A 17,271-nucleotide genomic window follows, 5' to 3' on the forward strand; every position below is an offset into this window, starting at 1 on the left:
GTACTCTGGTTGCTTTCTCACAACCCATTTGTACTAGTGCACTACATCAGCACTATATATGCTTTCTATCCTTACCTAATATTATTTTTTTTGGTTGGATTGTTCTAAGCAAAATGGTTGTATTTGTGTTGTTGTTTTATTCATGTGGCACCTAATGGTGCCTACTAGACCTGTTCATGGGCCGGGTGGCCCGACGGGCCGGCTCGGCCCGGCTCTCGGACGGGCTTGAACATGTTTATAGGCCCGTGGGCTTAAATTCGGGCCAAAAAGCCCGGCCCGTAATAAATTCGAGCCGGGCTCGGGTTTTGTCAAAATAGCCCGTCCTGAGCCCGGCCCGGCCCGATCTTAAATTAGACTTAAAATGGGTTATGTGATTATGTCCATTTGAATAAATTTTTTGATTTAAGAATGTAAAACTGTGTTTTAAAACGTAAAAGAAAGGGAAAAAAACCATCTTGTAGGCCCATTGTTCATTTAAATAGAAAAAAAAAACCATATGGATTTTTAATTCTAATTTGAATAGGGAAAATTGTAATTTTTTTTATTAGGTTGGGCTTCGGGCTTTTTATCAGGGCCGGGCTCGGGCTCGGGCCTAGCGTATTTCCATTAATGATGAGTAAAAGCCTGGCCCAAGCCCGGCCCGGCCTGGCCCATGAATAGGTCTAATGCCTAACTGGAATAAACAAAATAAACAAATTATCCTTGGGTTATGTGCAGAATCCAACCCTCCTGATTTTCAATGCATCAGTCAAGTACAAACAAGTGGTGATAAAAATGACCACGATACCAAAAACCATCTTGGTAATGAGATCACATATGTGCCCTACAGATGGTGCCCCATATGTATGGGGCGTTTGTGGGGTGCAAATGTGAATTCCTTGGTAATATATCAAAGATGTGAAGTACAGATTACACTTGCGTAAGTGCATTGCCTTGATATATGTGGGATTTCACGGCTCAAAGCTACCTAATAGTATTGGAAATGCAATTTTAATGCATATGTACTGGGATTCACTTTGAATAGGCATGAAATATGCACATTGTGTTGGGGAACCTGTAAATACATCAACAATATTAAATCTAAGACTCAAATTACTGTAAATACCAATGTACGGAGAGCCAGGCCTACTATAGAACTGGAGAAGGGAGAGGTTCAACCAGGGCCGAATCAGAGGCCAAACTGTGATGGTGTGACATATATGTATATATAATATAGGTTATATAAATATTATATATAATATGTTTTATAATTTTTAATATACTTAAGTATGATGGATGGATGACAAATTCTATAATTTTTAAAGCAAATGATCAAGGTTCAAGTCTCTTAATTTATATTTTCTTTAAAATAAGTGTGTGATGAAGTAAAGCACATTTTAAAATTTCAAGTATTTAATGGCCTGAGCGGTTTCATGAAATTGGCACCGGTTCATCGGTTTTTTGGTTAAATTGACCAGTCAGCCAGTTTTCATTAGGCTAATAGTAAAATGGTTATTGGGGTATGACCAACTAACCAGGGCCCTAGGTCATGGTTCAACTAGTCTGGTATGGTTTTCTAAACATGGGTAAATATTAAATATAAACCACATAATAAAAGTATATATTTTTGGGATAAGTAGACTGCCGTCCACCTCAGAAATCTGAAATTACAGTCCCCTTCTAGTCTATTAGGAGCCCCCCTATAAACCGCATTCTGGCCGTGGATTTATTGTTGACCCATGGCTAGGATTCATCCCACCTGTACAGTGGGGCTCAGATTTCTGAGGTGGACTGAATTATAAAAACCCCAATATTTTTTCTTATATATTGTATTATCTTAATATCCTTGGATTTTAAAACAATAATAATCTAAATGTGTTCTTGTAGTATAGGATTGTCTAGTGATAAGGGCTTTTCCCTATCTTGCAAGCAATTTAGACTTGAATCCTTTTTCAAGAGTTTACTTAGGTTCTAAAACAGGAGTTGGGTGTCAATAGGCTTTAAACATGGGAGTTTAAATACGATTGTTAATAAGATTTTAAATAGATGTTACTTTCTTGGTTAATAAAGGTATGCCAATAACTATGCTAGCAAGACAAATATTGTTTTATTTTTTTCTTGTAAGATACATAGCAAGACAATTCATGCAATGGATAATGAGTTTGAATAGGAATTTATTTCATAAAAAGAAAAGAATAGAAATTTGATTAGATTTGTATTTTGACATTAATTTGAATCCAATCTAAGATCTATATTTAGGGTACCCTGCCTTATTAGGGAGAATCAAAAGGGGTTTAGAGAGATATAAAGAAATGAGGGATGTAATGTGGAAGGGGGTTTAAGAAGGATTGCATTAGAGAAAATGACCTTAAAGGGCTTTTATTGAGATTTATTATATTTTTAATAATTGAATTTAAAATATAAACAAGTACGCGTATGAGAAATGAGAGGTGGAGATACAAGTGAGCGTTGAGGTAAGACGTGGAGATGGCACATATTATCCCCTTTTATCTTTCCAAATAGAAAAATGAAATTCGTACTTTGTAGTGGCATTCCTCCTCCACGACTAAAGTGAGAATTGTGGGATGAGGAGAAAGATGGAAGGATCCCAGATTCTTTTGCTTGTAGGAGATTATGCCCCGCTCCTCCGTCAAACTCCTCAGTTTCCTTTTGCGTATAGCAGCAGGATTTAAGGTCCAAATTGGGTCGCCGTCCCTGTTAACAAATTGTTGACGTACTCTACTCCTCCGCCATCTCCACTTAAAATAAACGGTCGTTGAGGGAATATCTTTCTTTCGGTTTCAATAAATATAAATAATGTAGAAAAAGGTGTAGTGATTGATGATGACAGGTGACGACGACATGCCAAAGATGGGAAGATGAATTGAAAGGTGGATGTCATATCAATTGTGATCATCTAACCTTCACCTACTCTCTCTCTCTCTCTATATATATATATATCAAGTTTTATTCGCTTCCTACGTGGCAATAGTGTATGGCCTTCTGCTTTAACCAGACACGTGGACAAGCTGCTTGTCCGACATTCATTCACATCGACGCCCCACATGTACATCTCAGCGTGCATGAGTGTACTGTGGCGCGCCGATGTGAATTTGGTGAGGAAATACTTTATTCGATTTGAAGATTATGACTTGCATTGCGGGTCCACCGTCCACGGGAGCTCTTATGCAGATCAGACGGTTGAGGTCTCTCGTGCAAAATGCCTAAAAAATAAATTCTTTATTAAATAAAATGCTCACACGCCTGACGCCGCTATAGAGAGAGACCGGATCTGCTCCTCACATAGGACGATTCCCGAAAGCAGCATCTGCACAAAGGGGTTCACGTGAACCGGTGGGTTCACGGGAAGTGTGAACCCGCCAATAAGAAACGCCCATGCCGGCATGTTCAAAATTTACCCCGAATATCAATAAAAAGTAATATTTTTATAAAATAACTTTTCTGAAAAAATATCAGAAGGGGCAAAGGCACTGTTCATCGTCTTGTATTAATGCCAACCATTTCAATGGATCAATGGGTCCCGACAGTCCATCCCTCTCCTAGAAACCCTTTATAATATAAAGCGGGGACACGTCGTGCTTGGTCCGACATACATGACGAGCTCTTTCTTTCTGAAATCAGATACCGATTTTCTAATTAATCTTTGATCGTCTGTTAAAGCAAACGAAAATGCAGGTCATGAGGGATACCGTCTCAAACATTGCCGACACGGCCATTGCCAGGGTGGACAAAACCAAAGAGCAGGTTCGTTTCGTTCCTTTTTCTAGATCGATAGGAATCTCAACGCTTCTTTGGGTTTCTACCTTTGAATCATTTCGGCTTTATATAAACTCTTGACAGGTGAGCAGAATGATCGGTACCGGCGATAATCAGCAGCAGCTGGGTGATAGTAATAGAGGAGGCAGTGGTAGAAACGCAGGCGACACCGGTCTGGCATCTGAAGACGACGGCCTAGGTGCTTGGTTTGCAGGGAATGAAGCCAATGCGGGCTGGTCAAACACGGGAGGCGAATGCCGCGTATTTGTTTTGTTAGGCCTTGTCGCTGCAGCTTTAAAGCTCAAAAGCTACCAAAAAAAATGCCGTGAATCAAAAGTTTGGAAACTGACCCCGTTTCAGAAGCTCGATTTCAAGGTAGAAACGTTCGAATGCTTGAAAAAAGAGAACATCATCCGAAAAGGTGGCATCGGAATCGTCTATCGTGGGTCCATGCCGGATGGTGTGGACGTGGCCAACGTTTCCAAGAAAAACTGAAAATCCCTTTATTGTGTCCGTTGGTTGGTCCGGAGCTGATTACCGGCTACAGTCGGTAATGCTATGGTCTGCCAGTTCCACTTTAAATCAGACCTCGACCAGTTTCTGAATCAGCTGATGCCCGAGATTGAACCAGACTACTGCTGCTGGAGATGAACGGTCTAAGCCACCTTGCAATCGGACTCATCGTCGTATTCGCCCTCGCCTTCGTTGCTGTGATAGCTCAGATCCTTTACGTCTTCTGCTGTCACCAAAAATTCCGACAACAAAACTCCACCGACGAACCTGACTTTACCGGGGATCCTTTTGCCAGCCCTTCCAAGGAGTTGCTCAACTTCTTTTGCTGAAGAACCAGTCTCGCATAAAGCCCATCGTATTTTCAACCTCCCGTAAAAGTTTTAGAAGAAACAAGCATTAATTTCTGTCTAACCTTGAGAGAGAAATAACGACGAGAATGGAAAACTCAATTGCAAATTTGACTAAAAAGTTAACCATATAGCAATTTTTTTTGGTTTAAAACGGGGGTGTAAAGAAGAAGAAGAAGATGGGTTGTTGTTAATCAAGAGTGGAGAAAGAACAAATGGTTTCGTGTTACAGGGCTTGAAGAGGATAATGGAACAGTTTGTGAATGCCAAACAAGCCTTCTCTGCAGCACATACTATATATCTTCGATCCCTCGGAGGCTCTGGTTCTGCAATGCTTCAGTTTGCTAATGCCGAGTAAGCACAAAGTATTCAGAGGGAACTCAAAAGACGTATTTGTTAATGCGTGAGTGTTGAGGTATCTCTGACACGCCGAAACGCCAATCTCCACTGTCACCACGATCCCCAACACCACCTGCCTTTTATTCTCCTCTCACCACCACTGCCACCGCCGACTCTGCCGCCACCACCACTGCCTATGAGCCCGAGTTCTGATAACTAGACTTCCATCACTGCTCTCCCGCTCTACCTCCTCCACCACCACCTTCAAGTTGGGATTTTTGGGACTCATTTGCTCCCTCTTCGTCAAGATCCGCCATTGAAGAGGAATGGGAAGCCACCACAACTTTATACGAGGTCCCTGTTCCTACAGTTGGGGCCAGCGTAACTTCTCCACCTTTTGTTGTCAATGTGTATTCAAAAGATACCAAAAGCGAGCTTGCCATGGTGGTCTCGAAGAACAGTAAAGATCTCGTTGATATTATTAAAGAGCTTGATGAGTATTTCCTCAAGGCATTTGACACTAGAGGCCATGTTTCATTGCTCTTAGAAGTACCGCATTGTGGTTTTGCTGTTCAGTAAACGACAGGCAAGCCCTAGCCCAGAAGCATCCACCGGCGACCAGCGATCTCCTGAACGCGAAAGCCACCGATGGCAGCATGAAATCAACTTGGTGCGTTCTGTAGGTGGTTCTTCATTACCCATTTATTTGGATTCAGAATCTAACCAAGCCCAGCTATTTCTTTGTTCTTAGTTCTTTTTGTCCTTTTGTGCCCGGTCAATCGGACTCTTTCAGCTTACAGTCAAATATCCGTTAAATTAGTGAATTTTAAACATACTGACATGGGCGTTTTTGATTGGAGGGTTCACGCTTTTGTGAACCCACGGGTTCATAGGATGTGAACTCTGCACAAAGGGCCAGCTCTAACCGCTCTATTAGAAACCAGAACGAATCCAACACCTCTCAAAGTAGGGATTGGGGAAATTTCATATAAATATATATTTGTGCATAGAATTTCATATGTATGTGTATTTAAATTTGGTATATAATATTTAGATTTAGCTTTTGTTAATCTACACAGAGCTCAAGATAAAGCATCTGTTTTACATAGCATAGATATAAATGTAGATATAACCTATACTTTTAATTAGTTAACCATTTTCTAATTCTAATGTGATATAAGCATGGGTATCTGGTTAAGTATATGTACTGGTTGATTAGTTGGTCAATCAGTACATACTTGGTCAATCCAGTCATTTAAGTCTAAGAAATGAAAATATTTCAATAAAAAAAATAAATTAATTCACCGAAATTTTATTTAAAGAAAATTTCTGATTAGTATCTTGTATTTTGGGCTTAGTGTTATTTTGGTCCCCAAACTTTAAAATGTGATAACTTAATATTCAAAATTTTAAAACATAACAATCCAGTATTTATCGATCACTAGCTGTTAATTAGTCATTAAGTGACATTTAAAAAATATATAAATGTTCTTCAAGTATTATTTAATTTTTTTATCAATCATTAAAATATTGACAAAAAACTAACAATCCCAAATTTTTACCTTTTCCATTCAAAAAAAATTAGAGTCATGTTTGAGTGGGCATTTTAGATAATACTAAAAAGACATTTATATTTTTTTCATATCCCACTTAACGGCCTATTAACAGCAGTCACTAGATTATCTTATTTTAAAATTCAGGGACTAAAATGGCATTAGCCCCAAAATATAGGAAAATTTTCCTTTCATTTACTAAATAAAAAACAATTAAGATTGGAATTTGGGTTCCAACAACTCACGTTGGATTAGATTTGACCGACCTGATTTGACCCTCAAGTGACAGTGTTAATGTGTTATGCATACATCTTTTACACAGATGCTGCAAACGGTTATGTAACTCCAATAAATGCTGAAAGGTGAAGATACATGTGGAAGTTCGCGTGGGACCCATTTTTCACTAGTGTATTTCATTACTTTGGTTCATTTTCCTCTTCCAGAATCCAGACCTTTGCTTTCCTTTTCTTCTTTCCATCGAGACCTTCTGTGTGAAGGAAAAAAGTCTCCTGGATTTTCTCTCAACTATCTTATAATCCAATTAAATTTGATTCCTTTTCTTCCATCTCCATTCAAGTCTGTTCTGTTCTGTTATCCTCCTACCTCATATTCATAATCTATACTGTGTTATCCAGTAAAAAGGACGAGGCGGTTGGGGACAGAGAGCAACAGATTGATGGACAATTTGCTTTGTGATGAACTCGTTCAAGAAATATTTCAGCGCCTCCCGCCATCCACCTCCTCCGCCGTCCCCCTCGTCTGCAAACGGTGGCTATTCCTCCACCGCATCTCCAAGTCTTCCCTGTCCGTCCGCTTGCCTACCCATCCTTCTTTTGTCCCCTCCTTCTCTTCTTTACTCTCTCGCTACCCTCGTCTCACTTCCCTTACCGTCACCCCCGATCACTCCACCCCGCTCTTCTCACTGACCCCGGATGCCGAAGCAGAAGCGCCTAGTGGGGCCTCCTTGTTTTGGGATCACCACCTTCTTTCTGTGGCTTCCAATTGTCGTAATCTCCGTCATCTTCGATTCCTAGCTGGACCGGTTTCGCCCTCTGCTCTCGTTTCTCCCTCGTCCTCCTGCAAACACCTCACTTCTCTCAGCATCTCCTCTTTTAGGCCCTTCTGCTTCCGCTGGCTCACCTCTTTTCCCTCTCTCAAAGAGCTCTCCGTTGTTGATTGCGGCGGCGCTAATTCCAATGACTTCTCCACTCTAAAATTTGACTCCGATTATGACGACGGAGTCCCTTCCTCTCAGCCATCGTCTGAAATGGAATTGCCATTGGAATTTCTCTGCTTGTCGGGAATTGGTGCCGGTGATCGCGGGATGGGCTGGCTGTGGAAGAGCTGCACGAAGCTTCGGAGGCTACAGTTGCGAAGCTGTGAAGGTACCGGCGACGGCGCCTCGTTTTCTTCCTTTGTAAGTTGTTTGCCGGGTCTTCAAGAATTGGAGCTCAGAACTTGTAGGACTATCGCGGATGGGGTCTTATTACGGTTAGCTGAGCACGGCGGGTCTCTGAACTCTCTCCTTTTATATGATGGGGGTAGCAGGGATGGTCTCCACCATTTTATAAGTCGATGCAGCTGTACCTTGCAGAGGCTTGACCTGCGTTTACCTCTTGACCTCGATAACGACCACCTCTCTGCTGTTGCAGAGAATTTCCGGTGTCTTGTGAGCCTTCGACTCCAAAGTTGTTGCCTTGTGACAGGTGAAGGACTCAAGACACTGGGAACGGCGGTGAGCAGTGAACTTGAAGAATTGGCCCTCATTAACTGCGACGTAATTGAAAGAGAACCTGGGTTACTAACCACTTTGGCCCAGAACCTAAGTGAGCTTAAGAAATTGGATTTGTCTTATAACGAGATGTTGGTCGATAAGGAATTTGTTTCAATGCTCGTCTCCTGTAAAAATCTGGTTGATATCAAGCTAAGAGGATGCAGAAGGCTCACAAATGCCACACTGGTTTCTATGCTCAAAATATGCAAACTTTTGGAGAATCTGGACATTCTACAGTGTTATGGGATTGGGGTTGAGGCAGTAGAGCTCTTTGTTTTGAACTCCCCCAGATTAAGGCGGGTTCGGGTTGAAGAAAGCAAGCTCTCTGCCGTTGCTAAGGTTTCGGCATCCCAGAAATTCATTGAAATTGTCAGTTAATGGTTGAATTGATGAAGAGAACCAATTCATCATATGTGAGGATTCAAAAAGAAACAGGTTCATGTATATAACCCTCCACTCTCTGTGGAGTTGAATGCAGATGTTTCTGTTGTTTAAGCCATGAATAATATTTATCTATAGTTATCCTACGCTTTGTTAATAATCATGATAAATCGGTTATTGTGTATGCTATTCAACGCATACTTATTGTATCAGTCATGAACCTTGAATGTCATTGATAGGGGAAAATGTTGTATACATATACTTTCTGTTGTTCTGTTTTTTTTTTTTTCCCTTTCATTCTTCAGAGTTGAAGAATTCTACAGATAGTTCCGAAGCAGTAAGCACTTCTGCTCCATTTGATAAGAACTAAGAACTTGTCTCAACTTATTCAAGCTTCTTTGTAATTTCTCTTTCCAGTTCAAATATGATTATACATGTCAGACTTGTAATCTAAACTTCATATTGCAAATTTTGGTTCTAGTATTATCTATTCTTCTGGGCCATTCATTTGTTCTGTCATCCTAATATCCAGACCCAGACCTAATTTCATCCACAAACATATACTGTAATTCCTTTTTATTCGCCTATCAAGTATCAACTTGCTTGGTTGATAGGGGAATAACCTTCATCCACATAGAAATCTCAAAATATGGTTTGGAAGATGATCTACTGAAGACAAATAGCCTTTACAAATATCAATAAAAAAGCTCATAGCCATGACAGATTTGTAACATCTGTGTCTGTTGTGTTGTATATCTAGTGTTCCCTTTGGCAACCAATGCCAGGTGCAGTTGTCTATTCTTTTTCAAGCTGAAGGCACGCCAATGAGGATGAAGAAGTTGGGTGATCTGATACTGTTTCTGTCATTCTGTGCTAGGATAAACTACTTTTATCAAGGGTTGGAAATTGGAACTACTTTTAGAAAATTAGTAATTAGAGTCAAATTTACTATTTAAAGTCTGAGGGCAGGAAGTACTTTCCTATGTACCTTACAACCAAGCAAAAAATAATGGACATTACCAGCCATTGCCAGTTACAGACTGTAGTTTCTGCTGTTTTCAGTAAATTATGCCCTGGAGTTCACTCAGTCGTGCCAGTGGGCAAATTGGATTGGTCATCATGCCAAAATAAACAGACAACATTGTTTAGAGTGTATGAGAATTTAAATTTCAGAATGTGCAGATAATTCAAAATATTTTGCAATATCATCAGCTTCAAAGCCTCTTGCCCTCTCCCACTCCCTCCCTCCCAAGAAATATGTCACTTCTGTTGTTTTGTCACAGCAAACTTGCAATAATTGAGATGCCAGCCATATTGCCACAAGCCAGTGATCGATATTGCTAATTATTGAAATGTAAACATGTAAGAATCTTTAGTCCTCCTCGTTCATTTTCCGGTATTTAGCAGGGGTAAGTTGGTCATGCTAATTATTGAAATGTAAATATGTAATTATCTTTAGGCCTCGTTCATTTTCCGGTATTTAGTGAGATCAAATCAGTCCTCCGCACAAGACGGCACCCCACAATATCCCACAGCACATCCCCGCCGGCAACATCTCCTGATGAGGTATCATGAGGAGATGTTCCCAATACTTTAGTCAATCACTCAGTGAATTGATACCCTCCCTCGACATGGGTAAGTCACTTAGCCACAGAATCACATTGGTAAGCGCTCTCTCCTTCTCACCTATCTCTTTACCTGTGTAACTGTTAGCGTACAAAGAACGCTGAAAGCATATTTATCAGGATAAATTTTACCTAGGAAACACTTGTATAATACATTCACCCATGCAAATAAAACTGAATGAGGCCTTGGTGGTAGTGCCTCGGACCGGAGCCTGGCTTGGTAAAAAATCAGTGTTAATAGTGGAATTTGGGATTGATTAGATGTATCCATTTCTTCTTTCTCTTTTTGATTTGTGAAAATCAACTGACCAATACAAACTCCAAAATTGACTTTACAACACTGAAAATGGCCTTGTACCTTTGCTCTCATTCTGGAGAGTTGTTTAATTGCAGAAAGAAAGAAAACTCTCATATCTGTTTTTTTTTAATATTAATTACGTGGTCAATGGGGCATCGATACCTACCGGCAGATCCTTAAAATAACAAGATTTTGGAGTAATATTCCTATTCCATGACGAGAATATGAGATGACCCACCAGCCACCACCAAATTAAAATCTAACTTATGATCCCCATCCAAAACAAAACAGAAAATATAAATAAAAGTGAATAACGCAAGAATGTATGTTGTACAAAAGATGAAATGGAATCATTTCTCTTCAAGAAAGCTGTAAGGGGATCGGAACGCCATAAACTCGATTCAATGTTCAGACTTTCAAAGCAGCCACAATGTCCCTACCTTGTCGGTTTGCCAGTCGACTGTTATTTGTGCTGCACCGTCTTCTTCTTGGAGCCACAATGCTAGTATATCAATAAGTTCACTTGTATTTGAACGTAGCGTTGAAACTATGGTTGTTGAATAATGTTGGTAAATTAAGTGTCCAAACCAACGGCCAGGGCCAGACTGAATTTCAAGTAGACTCAAAATGAAAAAGAGGGATATGATCACCGATATGGGCAGCTGGGTATTTATAAATCTTCATAAAAATTAATTGTTCTCCAGTAGGAATTTATGTTTAGTGCCCGTTTGGAGGAGGCTTTTAGGCAGCGCCTTGCAAGATAGGTTCCAGCCACTACGTTTGGAGAGACTCAAACACAATTGTTGACACACAGCTGAAGCTTTGGTTGAGTGGCTTTCATTAAGCTCTGCTTTGTGAAAGCCACTTTCAAAAAAGAAAAACAAAAGAGTAACTTCATGGGAAAGTCATTTTCTTTCTTTTTTTGTTTGGCTAAAAATGTCACTTACAGGCTGTTTGAGTGGGGCCCACTTCACAAAGCCAAAAGTCCGCTTATCAGACATCTCTAATAACATTTTCTTTTGATTGCTATTATTCTTTAGGGAGAACCTCACCAAAATATGAATTTTTTTTGGCTTTATATTTTGTATTTTTTTTTTACAAAATTAGAATATGATGAGGGCGGATTTGGCCCTCCAATGACATTGTGACACCTGGCACCTCATGCCAATTAAGTGCAGCCCCTTGACAGCTAGACAGCTCGAGCTCGCCACTAGACAGCTCGCCATAGGTATCCCACCATCTTGTAGCCTGGCAACTCAGAACAACTAGGTGACACCCGGGACCACTTTGGCAACAACTTGCCTTTGCTAAGATGATGGTGTCCCACAAACACGGCCTGGCACAGGCACGATCTGGCAGCCTGGCCTAGACACGAGCTGACAGCCTAGCCTTGACACGAGCTGGCCAGCCTGGCCTAGACATGAGCTGACAGCCTGGCCTTGACACGAGCTGGTAGCCTGGCCTTGGCACGAGTTGGCAGCCTGACCCTGGCGCGACCTAGCCCAAGCACCAACCTGGCGGCTTGACACATGCGCTAACCTGACAACCTCGAGGAGCTCACCACCGTACCCCACATTTTACGGGATTGTGACTTGTAACGGCTATATTAGCTCACCCACTCCCCGGTTCTAATGAGAAGGGACAATTTTACCGTTTGATGGCATTTCGTCCACCTAACACGCAAGCCAGTCCCATCACAGCTGGGATCTAGGAACTACTCCACCTAACCCACGAAGACTCCAGTATATAAAGACCTCACCCCCCAGGGGCAAAGGTATGCAAAAAGAGGCTGAAGGAAGATGTGGTAACCCCTGCTCTTTAGCTCTCTCATTCTCTAATATCATTCTTCAAGCTCTCTTTACTAAGTGCTAACTTAGCCATCGGAGTGACCTCGCCGGGTTAGCCACCCCGGGTCCTCTGACATCTGGTTCCTTGCAGGCCTCTAAAAGAGCAACAAAGCTCAAGGTAGCTCACCTCCAAGCAGTTCATCAAGGTAGCTCACCACCAAGCAGCTCACCACCAGGGAGCTCCATTTCAGCTTCTGAGTCACCGACCACATGGGAGCAGACGAGATGACGAGGTACTTAGCCAAAATATTGATACATCACGAAAAAATGATACGTGACCAAAAACGGTTACATCAGAATATATATATACAGTTTCATTTTTGTAACAAGGAAAAAGAATATACATCAGAATTCGAAAATATACAGTTTCATTCATAAATCATAACAAGGAAAAAGAATATACAAAAAACATTTTTGTACTTCTACTCCAAACTAATAAAAGATTGAAATAATACAAGTTACAAAATGAGATTTAGTGGCATAATTTTAGGCTGCGTTTGGAAATGATGCAAATGGAGTGTAAATTCCGGTTCAGGGTAAATTTGCACTCTAGTTCACTTTTGCTTGTGTTTGACAACACTACATTTTTGCATTGACAAATGACATATCAATGTATATTTACATTGTTAATAAGATGTAAAAGTACATCAATAAAAAAGAAGCAAATTTGCATTCAAGTGGGCTTTGTTAAAAAATCATATGCTTTATTGAAATTCATGTTTGCATCCATTACAGCTAAAAAGTATGTTTGGTAAGATAAATTTGTCAGTGCAAAACTTACCCAACTTTACAATTTATATGAACCGTTTTATACTCTAAATATTTGCATTTACATTCCAAACACAACCTTAGAAGTAAAAAAAAAAAGTAGAGCAATAAATTTCTTGCACCATCTTTGGTTTGGTATTGATAGTTTTACGAAAACTGTCAGATTAATTGAAGCAAAATTTTCGTTGATAAGCATTGTGTATTTGTGTCCTCTGGCTCTGGGAACGGGATTAAAAAAAAACGATCAGATTGATAAGCATTCTGATCTACTAATTCCCCAACAAATTCAAAGGCCAAACCTACGGAAGTGAGGCATTGCTATGTTAATTCTTGGGTCTTATGGAGATTATATGGACTGACTAACAAGAAAGCCGCACGATGCTTCATCGAAAAGAGCCAAGAGAATGAGAAACTTCCCACTCTGCAGTTCCCCACTGCAGGTTAGTAGTTGGCTTAATCTCGGAGCAATTGGCGTATCTGGGTCTGAGCGAGCGTGTCTGACCGACACGAAATTGAGTTGCAGTTGGTTCCAAGAAATCAAAGTCATCAGCCACAAAAGCAATCGTCGATGATGAGATGACCTCTGCTGCTTCACTCCCATTTTTCTTCCTTTCCTACCTACTCTGCTCACTCCCTCGCCCCTCAGATTTCAGAAAACGAAAAGTTGTATTAAAGTAAGCGCATGCGCGCGCGATCACACAACTCACCAAACAACAAATTAATTGACAATGTAAAACAGTCTAAATGAAGGACGTCATATATAATAATCCAGACTACTCGTCTAGGATTACCCACTTTATTATTTCATTAAAAAATAAAAAACCAAATGGAATATTGAATAAACTACAATTTTAAAAACTGAACTTGTGAGAAGAAAAAGAACAGAAACTGAATTATTGAAAAACCGAAATCTTCGGTTCCGTAATTCTGCTGCTATTAGCTGATATTTTCAGTCTTATGATTGCCAGCCTGCTGTTAGTTGATATTTTCAGTCATATTGATTTCAAACTTCTAAGTTTGCTTTTGTCATGGGACAAAGTAATTCAGCTGCTCATCGCCTAGTCTCTAAAGCTAAGTTCTTCTGGTGTTGACTCTTCCTGGAACTCCCTCCCCTCCAGCTTGGTTGCTACCTTTGCTGGAGGCTGATTCTTGCTGTGTTCCTTGAAGCCGCCATAGTCTGTTTCTTTTTGGTGTCTTGCTCTGTTCTTTTTTCTGTTTTGTTCCTTGCGCTGTAGGAACTTTAGATGTACCAAATGGGTAAAGAGAAGAAAGGTCATTTTGAGGCTTTTGATTCTCCTCAGCAAAATTGGGGTTAAGAGCTAGCTACTTTAATGATTGGAAGTTTATAGTCTCATCTGTCCACCCCTGATGAAATCCTGGAAGAACATACAATAACCCAGTCCACTACCATACCTCCAATATCCTTACATTTTCTTTCAATATTCCTACTTTTGCACTCAGTCTTCTATTCCCTTCAATTCTCTCCAAATACCCCAACAGATTGCACATGGGATACCAACTCCAGAAAGTTAATTACCTTCTCACATCTTTGAAGATCAGTGTATTTGGTTTGCTGATTCAGAGGCTTGTTTATGATTTGGTTGGTGGGGTTGAATCTCATTTATTCCCAAAATAAAGTATACAATTATTTTGATAAAGCCTTACATGTAGAGTTGTAGACCATCTCATTTCAAGTATGTGGTTTCTTTGCAAATCCACAAATAAGGAGCCACCTCTTTCCCATGATGCATGGCTACTCCTGCAGCATCTATTCCCATCGTTAATTAATTCTATTGTGAGGATTTACATCTCACTTCTTCATGGATAGAAAACTATTTTGGCACCACAATTACAATATGAGATGCATCCTTCATTTTCAATGCATTAGGTCCTCTCAAGTCTCAACTAGCATCTGTCAAGCCATTTCCTTTCTTATAATCAAGTTATTTCAGAGGTCAAAGTATTCAAGGAAAATAAACCATCCAATCAACTGGAACATCCATATACATCAATTCAAGTTAAACCTTTTTGATGTAGCTCACATTATATTAACAATGTAGCTTTCCATATTTAATTTTTGATGTATCTTGATGTAATGATAAAATCTCAAGCTGGCAGGCATAAGAAAATGGATTTAACTCTGAGGGCAGTCACTTTGTACTTAAAACGCCAAAAGTTAGGTCCATGTCAAGTCTACCCCTCCCAAGACCCCAAGATAGATGAAACTAACAATGGGTAATGGCCTTTATATATTCAGTTTTGACCCATTTTTCCAGTTGATGAATTGAGATTTTTTTATAAAGACTGAGTTTGGAAGGAGTACAAATGCAAATATATAGAGTGCAAAACCTTATATTTTGTGTTATTTTGCATATATTTATGCTGTACATATTTGCATTTATACTGCTTCCAAACTGAGTCAAAAGTTGAATCAAAGGAAACTGAACAAGTGCTCGCTACACTCTTACAAGTCCTAGCAGTTTTTGCATAGCCAGCCTTCTTTCACCAAGAGCTTTTGCACCTCTCTTATACCTCTATTAAAACACTTAATCAGCTATTACATAATTAATATAATACCAAACACCCAGTAGAAAAAAAAAAAAAAACTAGGGGGTTTTTATAGATTTCTCGACCTTTATAAGTTTTTACGATAAAAAAAAGGACTTTTATAAGTTTACACAGTTGGAAACAATAAGAATTTTTTAGGGAAGCAAACCATAAATTAAAAAAAAAAAAGAACATGGAACAAGAACATATTCAAATAAAAGCCTGACCTTGCAAGTAGAAATCCCCAAACTACACTGACCGCCGTTATCGGCGGCCTTCTTGTACAAGGAATCAAGAGCCTCGTCAAGGTTTGGTCGTACCTGGGGGTGTCAATGTGGACTGGTTTTGGATTGGACTCCGTCCGAATCAAAATTAATTTGGACGGATTGGATGTATCAATAAGATATATTGAATTTGAAAGGATTGGACGAACCAATATGACATATTGGATTGGACCTGGTCCATTCATAATGAATTTATATTGAAATGAGCCAATATGAGTTGGAACTGATGATGGGGTAATGTGCCCCCCCCCCCCCCCCCCCCAATGACATGATGACGTGTGACATCTCAAAACAATTAAACGACATCTCAGCACCATGTAAGTAACCCTCAAGAGTGCCTTAGATACCTTGCTCCCGCCTTGATGACCTCAGCACCACCTCGGCAGGCTGGACTACGAACGACCCGACAAAACATCAAGTTGGCATAAGAGGCGACTTGTCTCCGCCGACCTGACCCGAGTTCGCCTAGCGACCTGCTCGACGACCTCTCCCACGAGCAAGTCATTGTCTCTAACTTCCCTAGGATCATGACGCCATGTCAGAAGAGCTGGTTATCAATCCGTTCGCTTCGGACGTGACTGGATAGACATTACTAGCTTACGTGGAGTACATCTCTATGGGTGAAACCACCTTCGAACTAGATGGGCCGAAGATCTCAGACATGCTTTATGAGCCTCACAGCAACTAACCTATATAAAGGCATTTTCATTCACAGAAAAAGATACACGCGATTTAACTCTCAAACACTCTAGCTCTCACATTCTTGCAATCATATTATCAGCTCATTGACTTGAACATCAGAGTGCCCACCCTAGACACTCTGAGCAATTCTTTCTTGCAGCTCGGCAAGGCGACCTACTCGGTCCGGTGTCCAAGCTGTCTACTAGCACGGAGCACCAGATCACGCACCATCAGGAACCAATCTAAATTAACAGGAATTTGAACAGATAGGAGAATCTCTCGACCAACCCAAAATGATCCAAAATATTCATTGAACTGGATTGGACCAGGTCCATTTTTAATGGACTCACATTGGACTGGATCGATCGGATTGGACCAAATCCAGTCCAATTGACACCCCTAATCGTACTCGTACCCCACAGTCTCCATGCTTGAACCGCTTTCCCCACCGGAGGAACAGCATGGCGTCCTGCATGGAAGCTGATTGGATGTTGAAGGAAAGATGCAATCCTCACGACAACATTGAATGGTAGTAAAGAGAAATCATGGTCGGCCATC

General features: G+C 40.4%; 2 protein-coding genes across 2 annotated transcripts; both read left to right on the forward strand.

Annotated features, from left to right (window-relative positions):
* Positions 1 to 2,962: 2,962 nt before the first annotated feature.
* LOC104593105 (uncharacterized) lies at positions 2,963 to 6,060 on the forward strand. The gene is made up of 2 exons (XM_010252794.3): positions 2,963 to 3,744; positions 3,841 to 6,060. The coding sequence occupies exons 1-2, from the start codon at positions 3,670 to 3,672 to the stop codon at positions 4,249 to 4,251; spliced, it is 486 nt and encodes a 161-aa protein (XP_010251096.1). The 5' UTR covers positions 2,963 to 3,669; the 3' UTR covers positions 4,252 to 6,060.
* An 884-nt stretch (positions 6,061 to 6,944) lies between these two features.
* Positions 6,945 to 8,932, forward strand: LOC104593106 (F-box protein At5g51380-like). The gene has a single exon (XM_010252795.3). It carries the CDS (start codon positions 7,185 to 7,187, stop codon positions 8,658 to 8,660), a length of 1,476 nt encoding a protein of 491 aa, XP_010251097.1. The 5' UTR covers positions 6,945 to 7,184; the 3' UTR covers positions 8,661 to 8,932.
* Positions 8,933 to 17,271: the final 8,339 nt, after the last annotated feature.

Source organism: Nelumbo nucifera, chromosome 3 (assembly GCF_055504915.1).
Source record: "Nelumbo nucifera cultivar China Antique chromosome 3, China Antique-T2T, whole genome shotgun sequence".
Lineage (NCBI taxonomy): Eukaryota > Viridiplantae > Streptophyta > Magnoliopsida > Proteales > Nelumbonaceae > Nelumbo > Nelumbo nucifera.

Bases quoted from the DNA above. Each gene is read 5' to 3' on its own strand.
- LOC104593105 (XM_010252794.3), top strand. From the start codon at position 3,670: ATGCAGGTCATGAGGGATACCGTCTCAAACATTGCCGACACGGCCATT. The intron at 3,745-3,840 runs GTTCGTTTCGTT...AACTCTTGACAG, and splicing joins TGGACAAAACCAAAGAGCAG to GTGAGCAGAATGATCGGTAC.
- LOC104593106 (XM_010252795.3), top strand. From the start codon at position 7,185: ATGGACAATTTGCTTTGTGATGAACTCGTTCAAGAAATATTTCAGCGC.